Raw genomic sequence first — 20,522 nt, 5'->3', positions numbered from 1 at the left:
ATGAATAATGTATTAGTTTATTAGTAATCCAATAAAATGTCCAGTCAAACCTGATCTCTCTCTGTAGCAATTATTGAGTGAAAGAAATGTGCAGTATTTAGTTAAAGGAATAGTTTGATATTTTGGGAGATACACAAGAAAGCAAATAAGCATACTTCCCAACTATTCCTTTAAACAATTTGTTTAAAATTTGGTAGTGTCACTTTGTCCTTCACAAGTTCTTTTCTACATGGAAACCTTACGTGTAAATGTATGTCAGGACTGTTCACTTGACAAATTGGTTTCTTGCATGCTGATCACATCCATGTCATACCTGTCCACAGCAGCTCTCAGTGAGAGTTAGGCCCTGAATCTGAGCATGCAAAGAGCCCAACTCCTCCCTGAGCCCGGTCTCTTTTCCATCCAGAGACTGCTGCATCTGCTCCTGGCCATCCATGTGATCCCTATGGCACTGGTTCTTCACCGCGCCAATCTTCTCGTCACAGTGGCTCTCCAGACCGGTCAAACGGCGCTCAAAGCCATCCAAGATCTCAGCCCTCACGCCGGCCAGCTTGGCGTCCAGGATCTCTTCCACAAGAATAGTGGAGCTGGGGCCAATTATGGGCCTGCCTCTAGCTCCGTCCAACAGCCTCTTCAGCTGTCCATCATGACCCAGGACCATCCCCTGAGGACACACAGGTGACAAGGAGAAGAGGGTAGCATTAGATAAAGGACGGTGAAGGAGAACTGAGGCCTGAACAATCTGTACAGACGCTGTTTCAACTAATCTTTTTACAAACACAGTGGAACAATACCTGAATCTCCTCTAAGATGTGGGTTTTGGCTCGCAGGTCATCCTTCACTTCTGTCACCCTCCCTGCTAAATCTCCAAATCCAGTGAAGCTTTCTTCTCCTTCCAGTCCATCAGGAGTCCCATCTGGGATCACCCCAAATCCCACTGTAGAGTCTGGCACACGGGGAACGTTTGGTAGCAGGGACACCAGGAATTTGTTGGCGTCTTCTCGGAGAGATGTGCGCAGTCGCTCCTCAAGGCCGACCACCACCCCATTGAGAGTGTCTAGACCGTGGGTGAGGCGACGCAGGTCCTCCTCCATACGGTCCAAACGTTCACCGGTCACTCCTGAAATCCCAAATTTGTTTCCTGTATTTCCAAGGATCAAACAGAAAGGAAAAATGAAAATGTTGTTTTAGAGAATGACAAAATATGTGCACAGTGTGCTTCACAATTGATTGATTGCTTTATGTTCTCACTATAGTTTGGTTTTCCATTACCAGCAGGTAGCTGTCCTGTCGGGATTAGTCTGTGGTCAGGCACGCCGGGGAAGGGTTTACCAGGCTCCAGCTGGCCTCCTCCAGGCCTGTGGTCCACAGGGGGTCTAGGGCCATGGGGGAAGCCCTTCAGTCCTGGGCGATGGGGCAATACCCCACCCTTAAAAGGTGGCATCATGACGTCAGGCAATGACGTAGGTCCATCATAGCAGTTTTCTCCAGAGTAGCCGGGACAACATCTCCACTCCAGCTCACTCACCGTTTTAAAACCCACCTTGTACTTTGGCTTGTAGAATGTCCTGTACCTGAAGGAGACATAATACAAAACATGTTTACAGGTCAAGAGAATGTTACAACGGTCATATGAGACATTCTATAAGAAGTGCTGCATTTCTTCTTTAGTAACTAAGAGCACAGAGCCAGGTCATAGGATCGGAGAGCAGAGATAAAGGGATGAAGTTGTTCTCTATGGGATTAAACACAGATTAGAGGGAGATTAAGACAAAGTGTAATTTAAATGATGTGGTATCAGAGGATTGAACCAGGGTCAGCAACTCTCTTGCTTTCCTTCTCTCTCTTACGCATACACACACGCACACATACAAGTTCAAGTATCACTTCATACCTCAATTTGTACCACAACACATAGATGATACTATTCTGATTTTTGATATTACTTTTATTATTTCATGAAGGTAGATGGGAAACAAGACCACATCTAACTCAGAATAATCAGTAAAGCATTTTTATTGTACAGAGAAATCAATACTGCTAACAGTAGCCGGTGTCCTTTGAAATTACTTACTAATATATTAAAAATAATAATAATTGAAATTGAAATAACGCTATTTTGCCCCCAGTGGCATGTCTCTGTGGAACTCAACACACACAGATGTTCATGCAGCTGAAGCCCTGCACTCATCATATGGACGGCGCATGATGTGAACACTAGAGGGCAGCATTGATATAGAGTATATGTTCTACACTACAGTGTTCCCCGTGCTGCAGTTCCTCCTGAAGGAATAATTACACATTATAAACTTCACAACAAAACTCCCTCGAACTCAAACTGAGTTTCTAGTGTAACTTTAGCCATTTCCTTTTATTGCATTTTGTTGTTTTGTTTGAAAAACCTACATGACAACAGGACATTTCTGACCCCAGATGCACTTGGTGGTGTACTCAGCCTTCACGTAGGTAGCCACTCCATCCTGCATGGTGCATGTGATGTTCTTCTGGACCACGTAGGCACAGTGGTTTCTGTGGGCACAGTAGAGTGACATTAGAGTTCAACAAGTTACAACACTCATATATCAACACTGCAATACCCATCTCATTAAAAATGACAAGAGCCCTTGTTTTGTTCCGCACCTGTACAATTCAGTGTATTAAAGTTAGACTTCAAAGCATTTGCTGAACAGGAAGAGTCTGTATTATTGCTTATCATTTACACTTTTGAATTGTAAAATTAAGAATTTGTAATTTCTTCTCTCACTTTAAGCAAACAAATAGTTGCTTAAATACCACTTAATCATATTTAGTAGTATTTCCATTTTGAAGCGCTGCTGCTACTCCATCTGTGATGAGATTATTTCTTCCTGACAAATATGTCAGTCAAATATGAAGCCTCCCTTGAGTCCAGTCTGTGTGAAAGCTGTACTCTACTGTTTGTCTTTTCTGTCTGTCCTATATTCTGTTGTACGGGGATTATTATTATTTTTTTCATACTGCTCTGTAGTAGTACTTTATTGCTGTTTTAGTGTTCTTTCTTTTCTTTTCATAAGCAGCCTATTAACACTGGTTTTATATAATGTTGCATAAACACAACTTTTTTTATCTTAGAATTTTAATTATATTAATTACAAGTTGCATTTTTGGTTGGTAACCTATAACCGGATCTTACAAACTTTGAAGGGGTTTTCAAAGAAGAGCGATTTTGAGTGAGGCTTTGCTGATTAATTTCTAAAGAAAATTCTCATGGATCCCTCAGGCATTAGTCAGAATGATGAAAGAGGATGTTTGCAGAGCTATATCTGGATGGATTGTCTTTTATTTCCTCCTAGTTAAAAATGGTAATTCAGGAATCTCCCTACCAACTCAAAACACATTTCTTATTGATATGTTCATTGATTTGAGCCAAAAATCATTTATGAACATAAGAAACAAGAAATATCACCAAGACTGTTTTCAACCCCAGGAGTTCTCAGATCTGTCCCTTATCCAACATTAACTCCAATAACTTCACTGTAATTACTTTGAACAGTTATTGCATCATGCTGGAGCTGGATCTTCTCTCTCCTTCTCCATCTTCATTGCCAGTGAAGCTATAGCAACAGCTAAATGTTCCCCTGGCCCCTGTGCAACACAGGAAACGATGATCTGCAGTCTTTAGACTCACATGTGAAGCATTTCTTACATTCAGGGGGGAGCATTTAGCAACACATGCAGTACTTGTGTTGCTCCACAGCTGTTTCGGGACAAATAGAAGTTTTTGGAGGAGCAGGGAGGGACATGGGGGCTGAGGAGGTTCTACATGCCAAGTTAACAGGTTCAGAGGGCTAACAGGCGGGCTGTCAAAATCTGTGAGAAACCGCTGCACTGCTGCAGCTTTATACAAATCGCTGACTGTGTTGACAGCATTTGTGTATGTCTGTGTGTGTGTATCACCACTCTCCATGTGTTAACACTTGTTAATAGCGGTAAAAGGGAAAGGGCAGGAGTCAGAATGACTGAGCTCCTTTCATACCAGCCCGACAACCTGCTGCCAGGTCATGCGTTGTTAAGGAAGTGGCGGTTATGACCTGAACTGATGTGGTATGATGGGAGCTCTTAAAGCACTTTAAACTCACACATGCAATTTACTGGCTGCTGCAGATTATTTTTAGTGCAAAGAAATCTTGTTAGAAACATTGTTTTTATGTATCAGATGGTGCTTAGTCAAATGAAATGAAGACGTTAAGCTCAATCTGACAACACAAATGGTTCTGCATCATTATTGTTGGCACAATTTCCCTGTAATGAAAACTCCTAACACACTCATGTGCTATTTTCCCTGTAGTGTCTGCTATTGCCTCTGTTACAATGCTGCAAACAATTTGCTTTCATGCCACCACCCCACCTGCAGGCTCTTTTTTTTTTTTTTTTTTTTTTTTTTAACGATCCCTTAGGTAACACTGATCACTCCCTCTGCTCTCATCTGCTGCTTCACAGAATACACATAGCCTTTGGCACCCAAATCAATTACATTTACAGTGAAAAATACATTTGTACATGATCTCATTCACGTGACAGTAATAGAGACTCCCGGAGTCAAGAAAAACTGATGATACTTCATTCAGAGAATATCGGCACTAGTGAGTGGTTTAAGTATTATATTGTGAAATATCAATTATGTTTAATCGTTATGGCTTCCTCCTCATAAATGACAGTTTTATCGAATGCAACAAAAAGCTTTATGACTTTGTTCTTGTGTATGTGAGCGTTAGAAAGAATCCTACAGGCATACAAGGATTTATGACTGTCGATGGAGAGCAGTGCATGAGTATGTCTGTGTATACAATACAGTAAGTATGTGACCGACCCCTTCTCACATTACAGGCAGAGCGGAGTGAAAAGTGACCATGTTCACCGATTTGTTTGTCAGGTGCACATCTGGGGGGGAGCCAATGACCTTCAGACTCACAATGCCTGAAAAGTGCAGGAATCCAGATGTACATGGGATGAAAAAAGACTTTCTCCTGCTTTCTGTTTCTGCCTCTCTCTCCCCAGCCAGCTCTTTGCCTGTTTTCACAGATCTGTCAATGTCATTTGGGTCTGGGAGTGATATTTTATCCTCAGTGTCTTACAGACAGAGAGGTTCTGGCATTTGTGAGAATCGAAGTTGAGCGCTGAGATAAATCCCGACCCTCTGCACCGCAGTGTCGGCCAGTGCAAGTACAGGTCACCTTCTCTGCTGTGTAAAACAAATCTTCACAGGACGAATGTTGAGTTTCAACTTGAGTGATAGTGTGTGTGTGTGTGTGTGTGTGTGTGTGTGTGTGTGTGTGTGTGTGTGTGAGCTGCACAGGCACATATTATACACATTCCCTTTTATCTCACATCCACAGAGACCACACAACTTTACAGGATGAGGATTACACAAGCTTTATCGACAGAAATATGAACCCATGATGTGCAAGTGGTCATACAAGGGAAGAAAGGTGTTTTCTTAAATGTTGCCGGTTAGGTGAGAACTTTGTTTTTATCTGCTTATGTGTGTGTGGATGATCTACAGTCTACAGACTGTTAGATATGTGATATGTGCCAGATATGTGCTGCCTGCTACAGCAGGCAGCACATATCTGGTTGCTTTGGGGAAACAAGAATGAGAAGTCCTGATGCAGTATGATCTGACATCAGAGGGCAACGGAGAGGAACAAGAAAAAGAGAGAGGAGTGCAGCCTTCTCTGTGCTATTTTCACACCTCGTCTCTCAGCCAATGTGGCATAGGGAGACTGTTTTAAGAGAGTATAAATACTTTCTGATGTTTGTTTTAGCACCCGTTGGTGACAGATGGGAGCGCTTGGCCACACAGGATAACCCAGTGAGTGCCAGACAGTAAAAGTCACTTAGTTTAAATCAACTTTATTTATGACTCACATTTAAAAGCAACTAGCATTGGGCAACATACCACATAACTGCAATAGATGATTGTAATTAACAGTATAAACACGACATAAATCTGCAATTTCTTCAAATACGCAAGGCATCGTGGTTAGAGATTTATCAGATTTAATGGGTCAAGAAGAAATTAGTCTTCAAACAAGATTTAAAGATGTCAACTGAGGGCAGGTGAGCCTTTATATTTAACTTTGTCCCAAGGACAGACAAAAGCATCTGGTCAAAGGACCTGAGTGAGCGAGAAAAAGAATAGTGAAGAAAGTCAGAGGTATAGGAAGTCGCCAACATATGTTCTAGATCCTGACAAGACTTAGGAGTCTACAGCCATGTCAGCTGCTCTGTGAGGCTGTACTCTGGCACAGCGAGGCTTTGAGCTTAACGCTAATGTCAGCCTGCTGACATGCTCACAAAGACATTGTTAAAATGCCGATGGCATAATGTTATGTTTTCCATGCTCACCATCTTAGTGTGTTAGCATGCTAACATTTGCTAATGTGTGCTAAACACAGCTGAGGCTGATGGGAATGCTATTAGTTAGGGAACATTAGTTATTAGCTAGATGAAATGTCAGGGAATCCAAAGAATTACTACAATTTATCCGTCAAATATTTTGTGAGGTCGTGGACCAACTGACCTAAAAATCCGGCTCTGTCATCCTGAGCCACACGGCTAAAGGTTTCTAACGACAGCTGATTCGTATGCTGTCCTTGACTGAACTTACCAACCTCTAATGTGATTACATTTACACTCGTCTGGTATGGTATAAAACTGAATTATGCCTTGAAGGATGTCCATACTAATTGACCCAAATCAAAAGTTACTTATTGACTATTTGACTCCTTCACAATACAGATCCACAAAAAGGCTTCCTTCAGCCAAAAAAGCTTCCTACATATATTTTAATATTTCTGATGATATTTTCAAATGTCTATCTAATTGCTTTCCATGTAAAAACATTTCTCTTGTGTGTGCGTAAAGAAATGTTACAATCCCACATTAAACAGCAAGAAAAACACCCAAAAAAGGTCTCCAGTTGATCCACACCCTCACTGAACCACCCAACCCCAATTGACTCAACACTGATTCGAATTCATCGGTGTATTAATCTCTCCTTTGCACCTCTCAACTTTATGTGACCTAAGTCTCTTTCTCCCCATTCAATATCAAAACAGTCTTCATCTCCCTTTGCAATGTTGGGAAAGCCACACTTAGTGTTTCTCCTGCCTCATTTTCCTCTCTATGCTAACACACGTCCCTATTTTAATGCTGCAATATTGACTTTTTTCTGTCATTAGCGCGTGTCATTTTTTGACTGCTAGTCTAGTCCCACTGTAAATATTTCGAGTATAGTATTACAGTTCCTAAATCGCTTCTCAGAATCCCAGGGGGAAAGCAGAATTCCCATCTCAGATTCTCATGTGGAGCGTTTTGGCAAATATTATTGCTGCTAGACCTCCACCCTCTGCTGGGCCCAAAACAACTCACCTTTCAATCCCCCCTTTTTTCACATAACCTCCCTCTCCTTTTTTCTGCAAAATCTGCAAACTGCAGGTAATCTCTGTTTACTTATCTAAGCATACCAGTCCTGCTCTTGCCTCTGTTTCTAATATGGCCTTTTTTCTTTCTCGTTTTTGATTTTTCATGAAGACCCTCTGTTTTGCCTCATCATGACCCCGACATCTCCGGCCCGCTAAGCTGCCACTTTTCTTTTGTTGCTTTGACACTGTGGCACTAAAAGGCTTCCTTATTACCGACCTCTCTTTCACATGTAGGGTTCCTGACCGTTTGAACCCAGGCCTGTGCTGTTGCCTCTGACAGATTTATGACTGGACCAGGCCAGATAGAAAACCAAGCAATCTTTAATAGGTCCTTTAACAACCGTGTCTATGGGCTAACCACTCTCCTCCAGGGCCCATCTCTTTCCATATATGCTTTTTAATGAAACCTATTTCTAGCCAACTGGCAGGTCTTGAAAGCCCCATGGTGCAGGGTTGATTGACGTTGCTCTTGTGGCTACTGATTAGGGTTAAAGGAAAGATGTGATACTCCCAGCTCTAGAACCAATGGGATCACTCTGACAATCATAGACAGAGTCAGCTCCAATGCCAGCTCTGGTTATTATAGCTTAAAGGCAGACCATTACTTTCACATGTGCTTAAATGTTGGCGATCCGCCTCTTATCCTCACTAGAGCAATAAAACCATGTAAATATGTTTGAAATGTCTAGTTGTTAGCTCCTATTCATTATACAACATGTTTTGTTTGCTTTATTGGACAGTCATATAATCTTTATGTTGTTTTGTTCTATGTTTCTCTTGGAGTACAGTAAGAGGCTTAAACAACGGTAGTGAAAAAACACGCAAATAACTTATCCTGAGGCATTTCCTAATTCACATAATCTACTTTGAGTAAGACTAGCTCTCTCTGTTCTTGAAATAAAAGGGTTTTTAAACAGAATTGTTAGATTTGTTCGACTCATTGTACTGAATATGCTTAGGAATGAATTCAAAAGCAATGTAGTGTAGAGAAGGTGGCTGCTGATCAAACCAACGCAACACATTTTCTGACCGGTAGGACCTATATAATATTTATAGAGAGCTGAAGTGAAACCATTGAGGTTTGTTAAATTAACGAACACATAAGACCTAGACTTTTGTGGGTTAAATGTCAGGACTTGGCAAAAGTGGCAGAGGGGCCGTGGCTCTACTTCAAGTTCCCTAGAGATGTCTGAGCTCCTAAAGTTATGTCTAAGGGTGAGCCCAGCCAAAATTCTTTCGGTCACCACCCAAAGCTCATGACCGTCGGTGAAGGTTAGAATGTAGATCGACTGGTAAACCGAAAGCTTTACGGTCTGGTACAAAACCTGCATTAAGCTGCACCAATGCAACTTTTGATAGTATACCGCTTTGGTTGCCCCAAGTGAGGCAGTTTAAGTATTTTCTTCACACAATGTTTTTTTTAAAGGAATCATTGACATTTTAGGAAATACGCTTATTTGCCTTTTTTTGCAGAGAGTTTGATAAGAAGAAGAATACCATGCTCATGTATGTTAGCTACATTTGAAGCAACAGCTATCAGGTGATTATCTTTCTGTAGTAATGTAAATATATTTTTAGATTTTAATTTAAATAAATGTTTGTTAAGTCTTTTTCTGTTTGCAGTCTCAAGACGTGTGCAGCATACAATCATGGTAGCTCAAAAAAAGCCAACAAGGACTGACATTTTAAGGATTGCCACTAAAGCATAAAGACTCCAAGCAGATGGGAAGAGCTAGCCTGACTCTGTCCAAAGGTTAAAAAAATAAAAGAATCTTCCTAGCAACAATTTTTAAGCTCACACATTATATCCTGTTTCTTATGCTAAACTGAGCACTCGTTAAAAAAAAACCTCAAGCTATTCGTTCCTAAACTTGTCAATAACAATTAGCTTGGAGTCATTAATTTGGACAACAGACTTGATTACAGTTATATTAAATCATCACACAGTTTTAATTGAATCTCTAATATCGTTCAGTGCATTTAGCCTCGTAGATAGTAAAATGTACGTTCGCTGAGTGTTTACGTAAAAATGCCAAACATTTCAACAGAAAAGTCAGTGAAAGCAGTGAAGTCAGATACATGTTGGTGAGGGGCTTGGGAGTTTACTGCCCAGCCTCTGTGACCCTTAGCAGGAGACTGGCTCCATTTTTGTCCTCCACTGGACACTCAACATAAACCTACAACAGCAACCCACAACCTCTAACCTTTACCAAATTACTGACCTTTCCCCTGCTTGATCTCTGTCCAATACATCTTCTAAAAGCCCTGGGAAATGTCTCTAATCTGATAGGGGAAGGCATGTGGTATCTGCTGGGATCTTAATTGATTTATATAACAATCGTTTCACAGTGATGAGTACATGTTTGGCTCTTTGATTATGTTTCACCTGTTGTTGGGGATTGTGCGGTAATATGTTATAGTGCAGCATGGTGAGAGATGTTTGTGGGATGCTAGACACATTTTTAAGATTGCTTTTTTCCTTTCTGATTGATACAATTACGTAAGGGGAATGTGTTACATAGAATCAATTAGAGAGGTAGGTCCTATGGATAGCATCACTTGACAAGCATACCAATTACAACCAACTACAGTTTTTTTTTTTGCTCTAGGAAATAATGATACAATGTCAAAAACTTATGAAATGTTAAAATCAAAACACACTCCGAAAAATCTGAACTAAGCCAAGCATGCAAAGTTTTAGCCATGGCCCTTATAATCTTCGGTGCAATAAAGCTGTGACATGTACTGTATTGTAACAGTCAAAGATGTCACAGTCAGTGACTACAGGACTATATATTTACTGCAGCAAGTAGTTGCACTGAGTGAAAGGAATGACTGTGAAATCAAATGACTCGCATTGCTGCCAAAACACAGATAATTCAACATGAAGGAAAAAGGCTGTGGTGCACCAACAGCTGAGCATTTTTAAATATCTTACTAAAAGAAAGACGTGTTTTGTCCATGTGACTCAGTGGTCAGTAAGAAACAAGAGTTCGTATTTACAATATGTAAAAGCACATGAGTGAAATTCTTCACAAAAATACACACACACATCATAGCACGAGTGTTATTTTTAAGTGTCTATTTCCACTGACCAGTCCAGGCCGAAAACAACTGAGCTCGTCTATCTGTGGTTGTGGTCTGACACTGACACTTCCCCGGGGCTCACTGTGTCCAAGGTGGGTCAGCAACTCATGTATAAACACTATAGTTGGACACAGACACATGTACCGATCAGCTAGTTTTGAATAGAACAATATATACCCTCTAGTTAGATTATGATTCTATCTATCAATCTTGGGATTCAGGCTGGGAAATGTATTTGGCATGCGAGAATATAAATAATCCTCTCTGGCGTCACTGTCGAACAATAAATAAATAAATGCCTCTGTCATGTGCCACCAGCATGCAGTTCTTCAACAAGCCATGAACAGCAAAGTTTGAAAAATAATAAAATGCATTGCATACAGTAAAGGCGGTCAGAGAAAAAGTACAAGGGGGGATTTTTGGCTCATAAGAAATGCTGGGAAAGTAAACATTTGATGAAAAGCTGACTAGAAATAAAGGCAAAGCCATAGATGAGATATATATTGTTTAGGTTGGAGACCAAATATGGGTGTTACATTCGGGGTAAGGGATGCTGAAGAGCCTGTTCCCTGGGGTGGTGAGCGTACATGGCAGACTGAGCAGGGCTGGGCCATCAGCAGTGTGCTGTGGCAGTTTGAGTGAAGCAGCAGGTAGCTGGGGAGCTGTCCAAAGACATAACAGCTCTCGGGGGAAGCCAAGCAAAAGAAACGGGAAAGGGAGGACAAACATGAGCCACCTCTATTCAGACACAAATATATCCTCAAGGCTCTGTTTTCAAATGCATTATGTCTTGCTTGGGATTGTTATTCCCCTCTGCTCTTGTAGTTTGACTGTCCTGACAAGCAGTCCAATGTTTTTGACATACATCACAGATCACTGATTTAAAACAGAAGAAGATCCTTCACCTCTACTTGTTGATATTGGAAGGGTTAGTCAGAAAAAGAAAAACAAGCTTTCAATAGGAATCTCAATGCAAACTCAGTTGAGACCTTTGTGTTATTGCTTAAGTATTGATTGGAGATTAGTTGTACCACTCCCTTCTGTCAGCGGGTGTCCTGCTGTACTGTCGCCTCTAATTGAGCCATCCCTACCTCACACACACACACACACACACACACACACACACACACAAACGGCTGTGAGGGATCGATACTCTTGACATAAACTCAGCACCCCCATCGCTGCACCATAAAGACCATAATGACATCTTTGTTTTCATAATGCAGCATGTCATTGTTGATCTATAATGTTTATCACAGATGGTTTTAGGTGTGAACCACAGAAAAGGGCCGATGGTGAGTAAGGGAGAAACAGAGAGTCAATTCAGGGATCTGTTACCAAGCCGATGCCCTAACTAAAACCATATTTCTGCAACTTGCTGGTGATATGTGTTTCTCAGGGGAAATACAGTATGGAGGTTGGGTCCTGCTTGCAAGCACTCTAGCTACTTGGAATGCTTTTTGAATTCAATACCCTGCAGTGTTGGAAGGGAAATAAACGTGCATAAGTGCCTGTGACATGTCCAAAACAGAGCACTTACTTGTGACGGGTCATGGGCTTGTTTGGTGAATGGTGAGGGTTGAGTCCAGCCTTGTACAGGTTGTATCTGTTTCCATAGAAAGGATTGACATGGCCTCCATAGAAAGTTCCTTTACTGTCCACCACAGATAGCAGCACTTCTAAGAGAAAGAGCTGTGCAACCAGATGACACAACTTGGTCCTCATTGTTTTTTCTTTTTTTCTCTAAGTCTTTGAAAGCTTAATTTATTCCAGAGTCTTGAAACTGGCTGGTGAGAAAAACGGTGTAAAAAGTGATAGTTGTAGCTTCCTCAGAGTGTTGTGTTGAAGGTCCCAGACTCATGTGTAGTCTTGTCTTCCTCAGAGGGCCCTGAAGGAGACATGGAGCCCAAACAGCTGTAGCATCAGCAGCATCTCGCCCTGCACACTTTCAGTTCGCACACTAACCACAGTCTGAGCACATCGGACAGAGCAGAGGGAAAAGTAGTGAGGCTGAAGAGGGAGGGGAGAGGAAGAGGGGCAAGGAAAACAACACAAAGGTGTGCGAGAGGAGGGGTAAAGAAGAGAAAGAGGAGAGCAGGACAGAGGAAAGGAGGAGGGAAGAGTGTGTGAGTGTGTCTCTAGGAAAGTTTCAGCTCCGTACACATACACATGCAAGCGTGTGAGACCTGCTGACTAGGCTTGAGCCTCCAAGTCCTCTGCACTCTGCATGAGTGAGGGTGTGTGTGCAAGAAGCAGCGTGCTGCTCTGCTGCCTCTGAAGGGGCAGGCAGACAGACAGCCTCTATTTGCATATCCCACCCCAAATCCAGCCTAGTTACTCTGCACAAGATTGGGACTGAGAGCTAATATGATTTGATACCAACACACAGTCTCAGATTCAAAGAACAAAACATGCTCTGTTACTTTATTCTGCATAAGCTCTCTGCCCTCTTTCTTTACAATCAAAACAATATACGTTTTTGTCTCTGTAATCCCTTAATGATTTTATTTCTTTACCCTTTTCTTTATCGTTCTCCATCTGCTCTGGGAGCAGCTTTACATCAAAGTGCAGCCCCAGTGAGCAGTGCCATGTGCGTGGATACGGCTGCAGCCAGCTAAGACGCTGCAGATCTGGACACAATGGACCTCCTCCTTGCCTCACCGCGGTCAGTCATTAAAAATCCCAGCCACAGCTTCAGTTGCGATCCACACCCCGACCCCCTGCTTATGTCTTTCCGAACTTCCATGTAGTTCTTGAATTCATGCATAACTGCCTCCTGTGTCTTTCAGAAGGTTTCCCTTGGGAATTACGCTAATCAATTCAGTTTCTATAATGAGAGAGCGTCAGTGTCTCTCTATTAATGTTTGTTGAGCCCTAAAAAATGTTTCTAACCCTTTATTGTAAGGGAGACAAGATTGCTGATGATGGCTTTTTCCAGTTTTTGAGCTGCACTGTTCTTCTTTCAGAAGAAATTAAAATCATAAAATCAAATTATAGCTCCAATAATGTTTACCTCCTTCCCTTTTTACATGCTCCTAGAATCTGTTGGCAACTCTGGTGTTAGAGCCTCGTTACGCCAGAGAGTGGAACAGCAACATCAATCATCAATGGTTTGGAAACAGGTGATGCTGGAAGCTTGTTGACTGTTGGTCATGGCTTGTATTGTTGCTAGTCTGACAGCTCCCTCCATTTTTGAATCCACAGTTTTGTACGTAACTCAAGAGTAAGAGTTGATGTAAATGTCTGTCAATGTTCACCAAGCATTGTGTTCAACTTTACTTTACAATGAACAATAACTAAAATATTAAATTAGACTACAACGCACATTAGTTGATAGATCTACCACAGTGGTTCCTTTTGAAATCTTACTGTTATAAATGTTATTTTAAACCAAAAATAACCATAATCTCTTCTAGTCCTCATGTTATCACTCGGAGGAGGAGGATGATGGCTAGATGGGCAGCTCAAGGATGACTTCTCAGTGAGTGTGGTTGATTTTAAAAGCTACCCTGAGAAGGAAGACGTGGAGGAAGAGGACCTTGTCTGAAACGACTTTCTTTGTTTTGAATGATTGGTTTGCAGTGTCCTTCACACCTGTGTGTGGACCCCGCAGCATTTACCCTGCTTTATTTACTCTTCATTTACAAGTCAGTGTGAAAGAAAAACATACAGTGTCACGGTATGCAAAGACACACATTGCATAAGTGGAAGAGTTTCCAAATGCGTAGATTTCAGACCCAAGAGTCATCGAGATGGTAGATGTTTTTATATCCTTTCATCTTACTCCATGGTATGCGCTATATTATGCAATTGTTGAGGTTCCTTTCGTCCGTTTTTGGTGCACAGATTCAAAGATCTACGGTGTGTGAAGCTGCAGAAGTGTTCAGCCTCCTGCTGAAGATTCATCCTCTTGCACCAGAAACTGTCGCCTCGCTAAAGCAAGAAGATGATGAAAAGGAAACTATTTCTAAATCTTTGTCTATTTTGGCAGACAGCTCAGCACTGAATACCATTTTTCACAGAAATGGCTGGCAAAATTTTAAGCAGATGTCTGCCCCAGCACACTGTCCAGATGTTGAGGAAAAAACGAGATATATCTGTGAATCTCTCACTGTTAGTTTATGATCATTTATAGCATTACATTTAATCACTGGGGCTTTATCAAAAAACAAAAAAATCCCCCAAAAACATATCAAATACAATAATTCACACTTAAAGAATCAACATTTAGTAATAATGGGATATTTGCTATAAGCCAAAAATAGAATTTTCTATGAATGATTTATTTGTGTACCATGACTCATGAGTTCTTCTTATCCTTTTTCATTTACTTGTGTTTAATGTAGAATATATGGTCATTCTGCCAATATTGGACTTTATGTCTTTTGTGCCACATCTGTCAGCAATTTCAGATGAGCATCCTTATCTGCTGCTTCTATACTCTGAAATCTGAGATGAAATTCATGCAATATTTTTTCAATAGCCTCTTGAGCATTGGCTAATATAATACTTCGGCCTTTATACTGTATACAGTACAAGTATTTCCTCATCTTTATATGGTTTTGGACTCAGGATATCGTATACTGTTCCAAGTGACATACAGCCTGTGTCCAGTTTTTCCCTTTTGGCCCCTAGGAGCCATCAATATGTGGAGTCTCGGCGCACAGTCCTGCAGTGAAGAGAGACACAGTTAATGAATCCACTCTAAAGAAACAGGACACCACTCAATTAGTTTCATTGCCCTAACCCCTCCGTGAACCATCCCCATAGGTTACTATCAGTCTTTTCCACGTTTTTTAAAGGACAGACTTTTATCAGATTTAGAGACAGGGGGCACAGACATAGTAAGGGAGGGGGTGAGAAAATTGATGGATTCCAGTTTAGTGACCTCATCTGCTTAGCAATGAGAAGTCCTTCTCATTGCTTGATCTTTTCTTACTGTGGTGACCTAGGAAGAAATGAAGAAAGGCGAATAGTAATAATTATAATAATAATTATATATATAATAATTATAAATAATTATTTCCTTATTCCCAAGGTGAGAACAAGAGAGTTGGTGCACATGTGTAACAAGAAATGTGTGATTGCAATTCAGCTGTAAGCTGCGAAAAAGCAACATTTGAACTAAAAAACGAAAAGAAAGTAACTTGCATTTAATCCACGTTGTGTGTTAATTCCTTGGTGGTATGACCCTCCATCATTTCCACTATACAATCTGTCCGTTAACATGTGACACCAGCAATAAAATCAGGCATCTATCTACAGCTCAAGATGGACAGTGATAAATTACTCACTCTCTTCACTCTGCAGGCATTAAAGACCCACTGGTGGTTTTTCAACCAAAGAGCGAGGAAGAATTCTGTATTGGCTTGGGGATGGTGAGATTTACATGGAGTGCGCAGAAATTCCACTATCACAAGAACAGATGAGGCACATGTTGACTTTGATTTCAACTTCAAGGCTCTGAAAGAATATTTTCTAATTAGCTTCTAACTGTGAGTGATGGGACCTACGCAAACTCATGATCACAAGATTTCTATTCCTTTATTCTCTTCTCATTGGCTTGAAGTGGGCAGAGAGCAGTTTGAAAAAAGAGGTTATGTTTTTAAATATACCAAAGAGTAGCCATTGTGGGTTGAGCTGTTACAGACCCTCAAATAAGGGGGACAAACATAGGATTTTCACAGGGGTCAAAGAGGCCATCCTGTGATGGAAACAACTTCTTTTGTTTCGGACCAAGAGGATATGAACTCATAAAGATGTAGGTGTGGGAATGGAATGGCCTTTCAAAATATACAAATGAATGCAACGACAGTCACTTCTTCCTCTTCTCGTTCCAAAGCACTTGTCCATGTTGTTGTCGCTCCATGTCAGGTATGCCAGTGTTTACTGTCTGCCCAGGTCTGTTCAAATAAGTGCGAAAGGGGATGAATGGGTCACAGAGAGGGGAAAGGGGGGGGGGGGCATATGCGTTTGAGACAGAGAGGCACCTCATTGAGTCTGTGGTGGCAGCAGCATCCTGGCTGTGAGAATGTGACAACTGTTGCTGCTGAAACAGAGTCCCAGTGTGAGCTGGAGATGGCCCGTTAACTTCCTGGAGAAAGCCAGTAGTTGTCTACTAATATCTGTGGCTCTTTGTTTGAACACTTGATTTTATTTTCTGACACTGGGTAGCAAAGAAGTACAGTATATTGATGTGTTGCAATCAAGGGCTCAGTGTGTTTCTTGTTAATTTACAATTCTTGCACACATGTGTTGCACCATAGCACCAGGCACGAATGTCATTATTGGATAATTCTGCAAAACCTTTGATTACACTCAATGGTAACTTTTATTTGCTATATCCCATTATGGGACAGCTATCATTGGCTGTATATCATACAGTATCAGCGAGCCACAAACTTCAAGGATGTTCTTTTCTTCAGAGGTTTAATTTCTCTGCCACAGATTAGCTTGTGATCAAAGCAATGGCCGACTGACTGCACATTTCTGCTCCTTTCAGGCCGTTTAATCTTCTTATGTGTACTTATTTGCATTGGCAAAGTTAATAATCAAGTTAATAATCAAATGCAGCATCACTGGTGTGTCTCAGCCAAGTTTGGCATTGTAAATTGATTGGTGAGTTAGGATTTATCAATCTGAATTCTCTATACAGTATATCTTCCTCAGTAGTTGGAGGTGCCCAGTAGAAGAAGTGGCCACACAGAGAAGATTAGCTTGGTGGAGAGTGATGAGGTCAGAGAATAGACTCCAAACATAAGCTTTAAATGACTAGAGTATAGACTCTATATTCATATAATGATAAATCAAGATGAACCCAGTGTACTCTGTCAGGAACAGATGCATTGATTGTATGTTGCTCATTTAGAAGCTCTGCAAAGAATTTCATCGGTTTCGTCGGTTTTGTTGAAATTATATTTAGTATTTCAGATGTTTTTTCCCCAGTGGCCGTCCGGAGAGAAGTGATTTTAAAATCAATCTCATGATCATTTCTCCATCTTAATCTTTACATCAACTGGAATGTAATACATGTAGGTCTGGGGGTTTAAATAATGTTCAACAGTATCAACATGTATCTAACACAGCTTCTAAATGACCAGAATAATATCAGTATTCTCAAACTGCTGAACCCTACGACAGCACTGGCAGTCTATATGATTTATGGGTCAGTCATATGAAGCATGAGCTCATATATGCCAGCGCTCTCTGCCAAATGTGGTTGGTGCAACGCAAAATTACATTGGATTTGTAATCAATGCTGGCACTCAGCATGCACCAACATACACACACGCACAGGCTTCATTCTCCCTCCAGTGGGTACGATAGTCTGCATCCAGTCCACATCTGGTTCACATCATAGCCAGACCACCACCACCACCCAAACCAGGTCTATCATAAGACACACACACACACACACACACACACACACACACACACACACACACACACACACACACACACACACACACACACACACACACACACTCTCACTCATTGTTAATACCTCATCATGCACAGCTCTTTAAGAGTGAAACACAGAAGCACAATGTTGTTCCTCACCCTCCGGCAAGCAAGCTGACTTCACATTAATCCTCAGTGTTTAAACATTACAGCGTTCAGCATCTTGATCTGGTGTTGGAATACATCAGCATAAAGAAGCGCAGAAACACATCTTAAGCGTGTCAGCATGTGATCGTGCATGAAAACACTTAGTACTTTAATTGCTGGCTTTGTGTTTTATTGTAAATGCTGCAGAGCTGGTGGGGGTCAGTGGCCTGCAGAAAATATGAGGTGTGTTGAGATGAACACACACTCACAATGAGCCCCTTGTTTCCTCAGCAATGTGTTCCCAGTTGCAAAGCAATTAAAGACTGGCTTACTGGCCAGGACTGCTCTTTTCCTTGCCTGTGACGCAACCCTCCAGGTTTGCCCATCTGAAGGCTGAGTGATGGGCATGCACACACATTGGCAAGCACAAGCACAGGCACATGTGCATGTGCGTGCCGGGGGAGACATAAACACACATGGACTCATGCGTGTATATGAACAAAAATACACATCATTTAAGCTTAGCCAGAGTTGCCAGAAGGTAAACACTCTACGTTATTGCAGCACAAGGCATGCCCTGTATGGAGATGCATGAGGCTCTTTTACTTTACCAACCTTACAATGACGATAAATCTAGATGAGTGACAGAAACTTTACAGTGAAGTCACAGTCATTAATGTGTTGACTCAACATAGATTCACTGAACACAGACCCCAGTGTTAACCTTTTATTTATGCAGCAAAATATATAAATGCAAGGGTGGAGTTAGTTCATATTAGTGATGTCAAGTTCCACCTGTTAAAGCTTTTTCATAGATAAAGAAAAAAGGAAACAGAAAAGGATTGCGCTTACCCAGTCAAACTTTCTCCCCCACTTCCTCTACAATGTTTCTTGAATGAACTCATTGTTCATTTTTTTTTTCATTTTACACTGCCCTGTGAGATGAAAACTGTTCTTGTGTTTCCCTTTTTTCATATAGTAATAAGAAATAAGAAATACATATCCTCAAGTAATTATTGATTAAATGATTTAGTAAATATGCAAAGTTTTGCTGCCTTCCTTTAACCACGGACGGATGGATTCAGGGGTTATTATTTCAGCATCTTACTCATAGTCACTGGCGATCATTTTAATCACTATCCCTAAACAAGAAAAGGTTAAACAGTGCTCACGGTTACAACAAAAGCAAATCTTTGGGTATATTGTGAGGTTAAATATTATTGGTTCTCAGTAGGCCAGTATCCCCGGCTCAGACTGGTATGTACTGTACAGGTGGTGCGTGTGATTCTTCCCAGAGAAACTACCACACCAGTCTGATATGTGTCATGATAGCACTGCAGGGTGTGTGAACGAGTATAACTTTCTCCATGTGCCTAAGATGTGGTCTTTACCTTTTCTTCACTCTCCAAAAGCAAAATACACACACATGATGAAGAAGGATTATTGTTATTTGGAGAGACTTGGAACAAGGTTCCACAGTATTTGGCCCACTCAGGGTCAGCGGGTTTAGGATTTGTTTGCTGTGGCTTAAGTGGGTGATGGGGTGGAAGTCTTGGCCGTCATTTATTTTTCCCGCTTCATTTTTATAGTATGGTGTGAGAACTAGTTCAAACACTCTGCACTGCTGTTCTGTTCTGTCCTCTCATATTACTTAAGGGTTATCACACTAAAAAAGAGATAAATCAATCTAATAAATAGGCTTTAGTTATGTTACCCTTTTCTTATCTGTGGAAGAGGCTTGAGTACACAATAGCAGCCTTGTGTTCTTGTGTTTGTTCGCTTTCATGTGGCTTGTGGTGAAAACAACAGAATTGAGCCAATCACTGTCACAACTTTGTGTGGTGTGTGTGACGATATATGTGTATGTGTGTGCCCTCGTTTGTGTTGAAGTGTGTGTTTTTCCCACACACACTGGGGGGTTGTTAACGGTTCACGTGGGGTGAACACTTTAAAGGGTCATAAACTCACAATACTAAAGCAATCATTGCCTTTCGTTGCCTATATCCTTGGATATCACTCATTCGTCTGAAAAACTTGTCGGGTACGAATACACATGGTCCACACTGAAAGTAATCTTTCTTTCTCTTCTATCCTTCAGATACGTACCGTCTCCCAGACCCCTTTCTCCTTCATCGCTCAATCATCATGGAGGGATTTAATTCTTGAGTCCAACCAGCCTAGATTCTCCAGCCGCAGCTAGGCTCCCTTTCAGGCCCAATTCTGTAGTGTGTTAACTGCGATTGGTGCCAGGGTCACCACCGTCTGAAATGGTGCACGACCACCCTTTACAATGAGACCATGCACCAGGAATCACAATAGGTTTTCACTTTTCCACATCAATGACTGGTGCCAACTGGTTTCTCTTGGCCCGTCTGTGTAAAAAAAACCTTCGAGTGAAAAGCCCTTTGGTCTGTCAGTCAA

At 41.3% G+C, this 20,522-nt stretch overlaps 1 protein-coding gene across 1 annotated transcript in view; it reads right to left on the bottom strand.

Moving 5' to 3' along the window:
- emilin3b (elastin microfibril interfacer 3b) overlaps positions 1 to 20,522 on the bottom strand; it is a 57,213-nt gene that overhangs the window by 1,618 nt on the left and 35,073 nt on the right. The window contains exons 2-6 of the mRNA XM_029435918.1: positions 12,094 to 12,232; positions 2,407 to 2,529; positions 1,273 to 1,574; positions 795 to 1,141; positions 314 to 664 (exon numbers count right to left, since the gene is read on the bottom strand). Of these exons, the coding sequence (XP_029291778.1) occupies positions 314 to 664; positions 795 to 1,141; positions 1,273 to 1,574; positions 2,407 to 2,529; positions 12,094 to 12,232 (1,262 nt within the window). The remainder of the gene's footprint in view (positions 1 to 313; positions 665 to 794; positions 1,142 to 1,272; positions 1,575 to 2,406; positions 2,530 to 12,093; positions 12,233 to 20,522) is intronic.

Source organism: Cottoperca gobio, chromosome 7, assembly GCF_900634415.1.
Source record: "Cottoperca gobio chromosome 7, fCotGob3.1, whole genome shotgun sequence".
Classification (NCBI taxonomy): domain Eukaryota; kingdom Metazoa; phylum Chordata; class Actinopteri; order Perciformes; family Bovichtidae; genus Cottoperca; species Cottoperca gobio.
The sequence above is the reverse complement of the archived record's forward strand: the minus strand, read 5'-3'. Positions and strand labels throughout refer to the sequence as shown.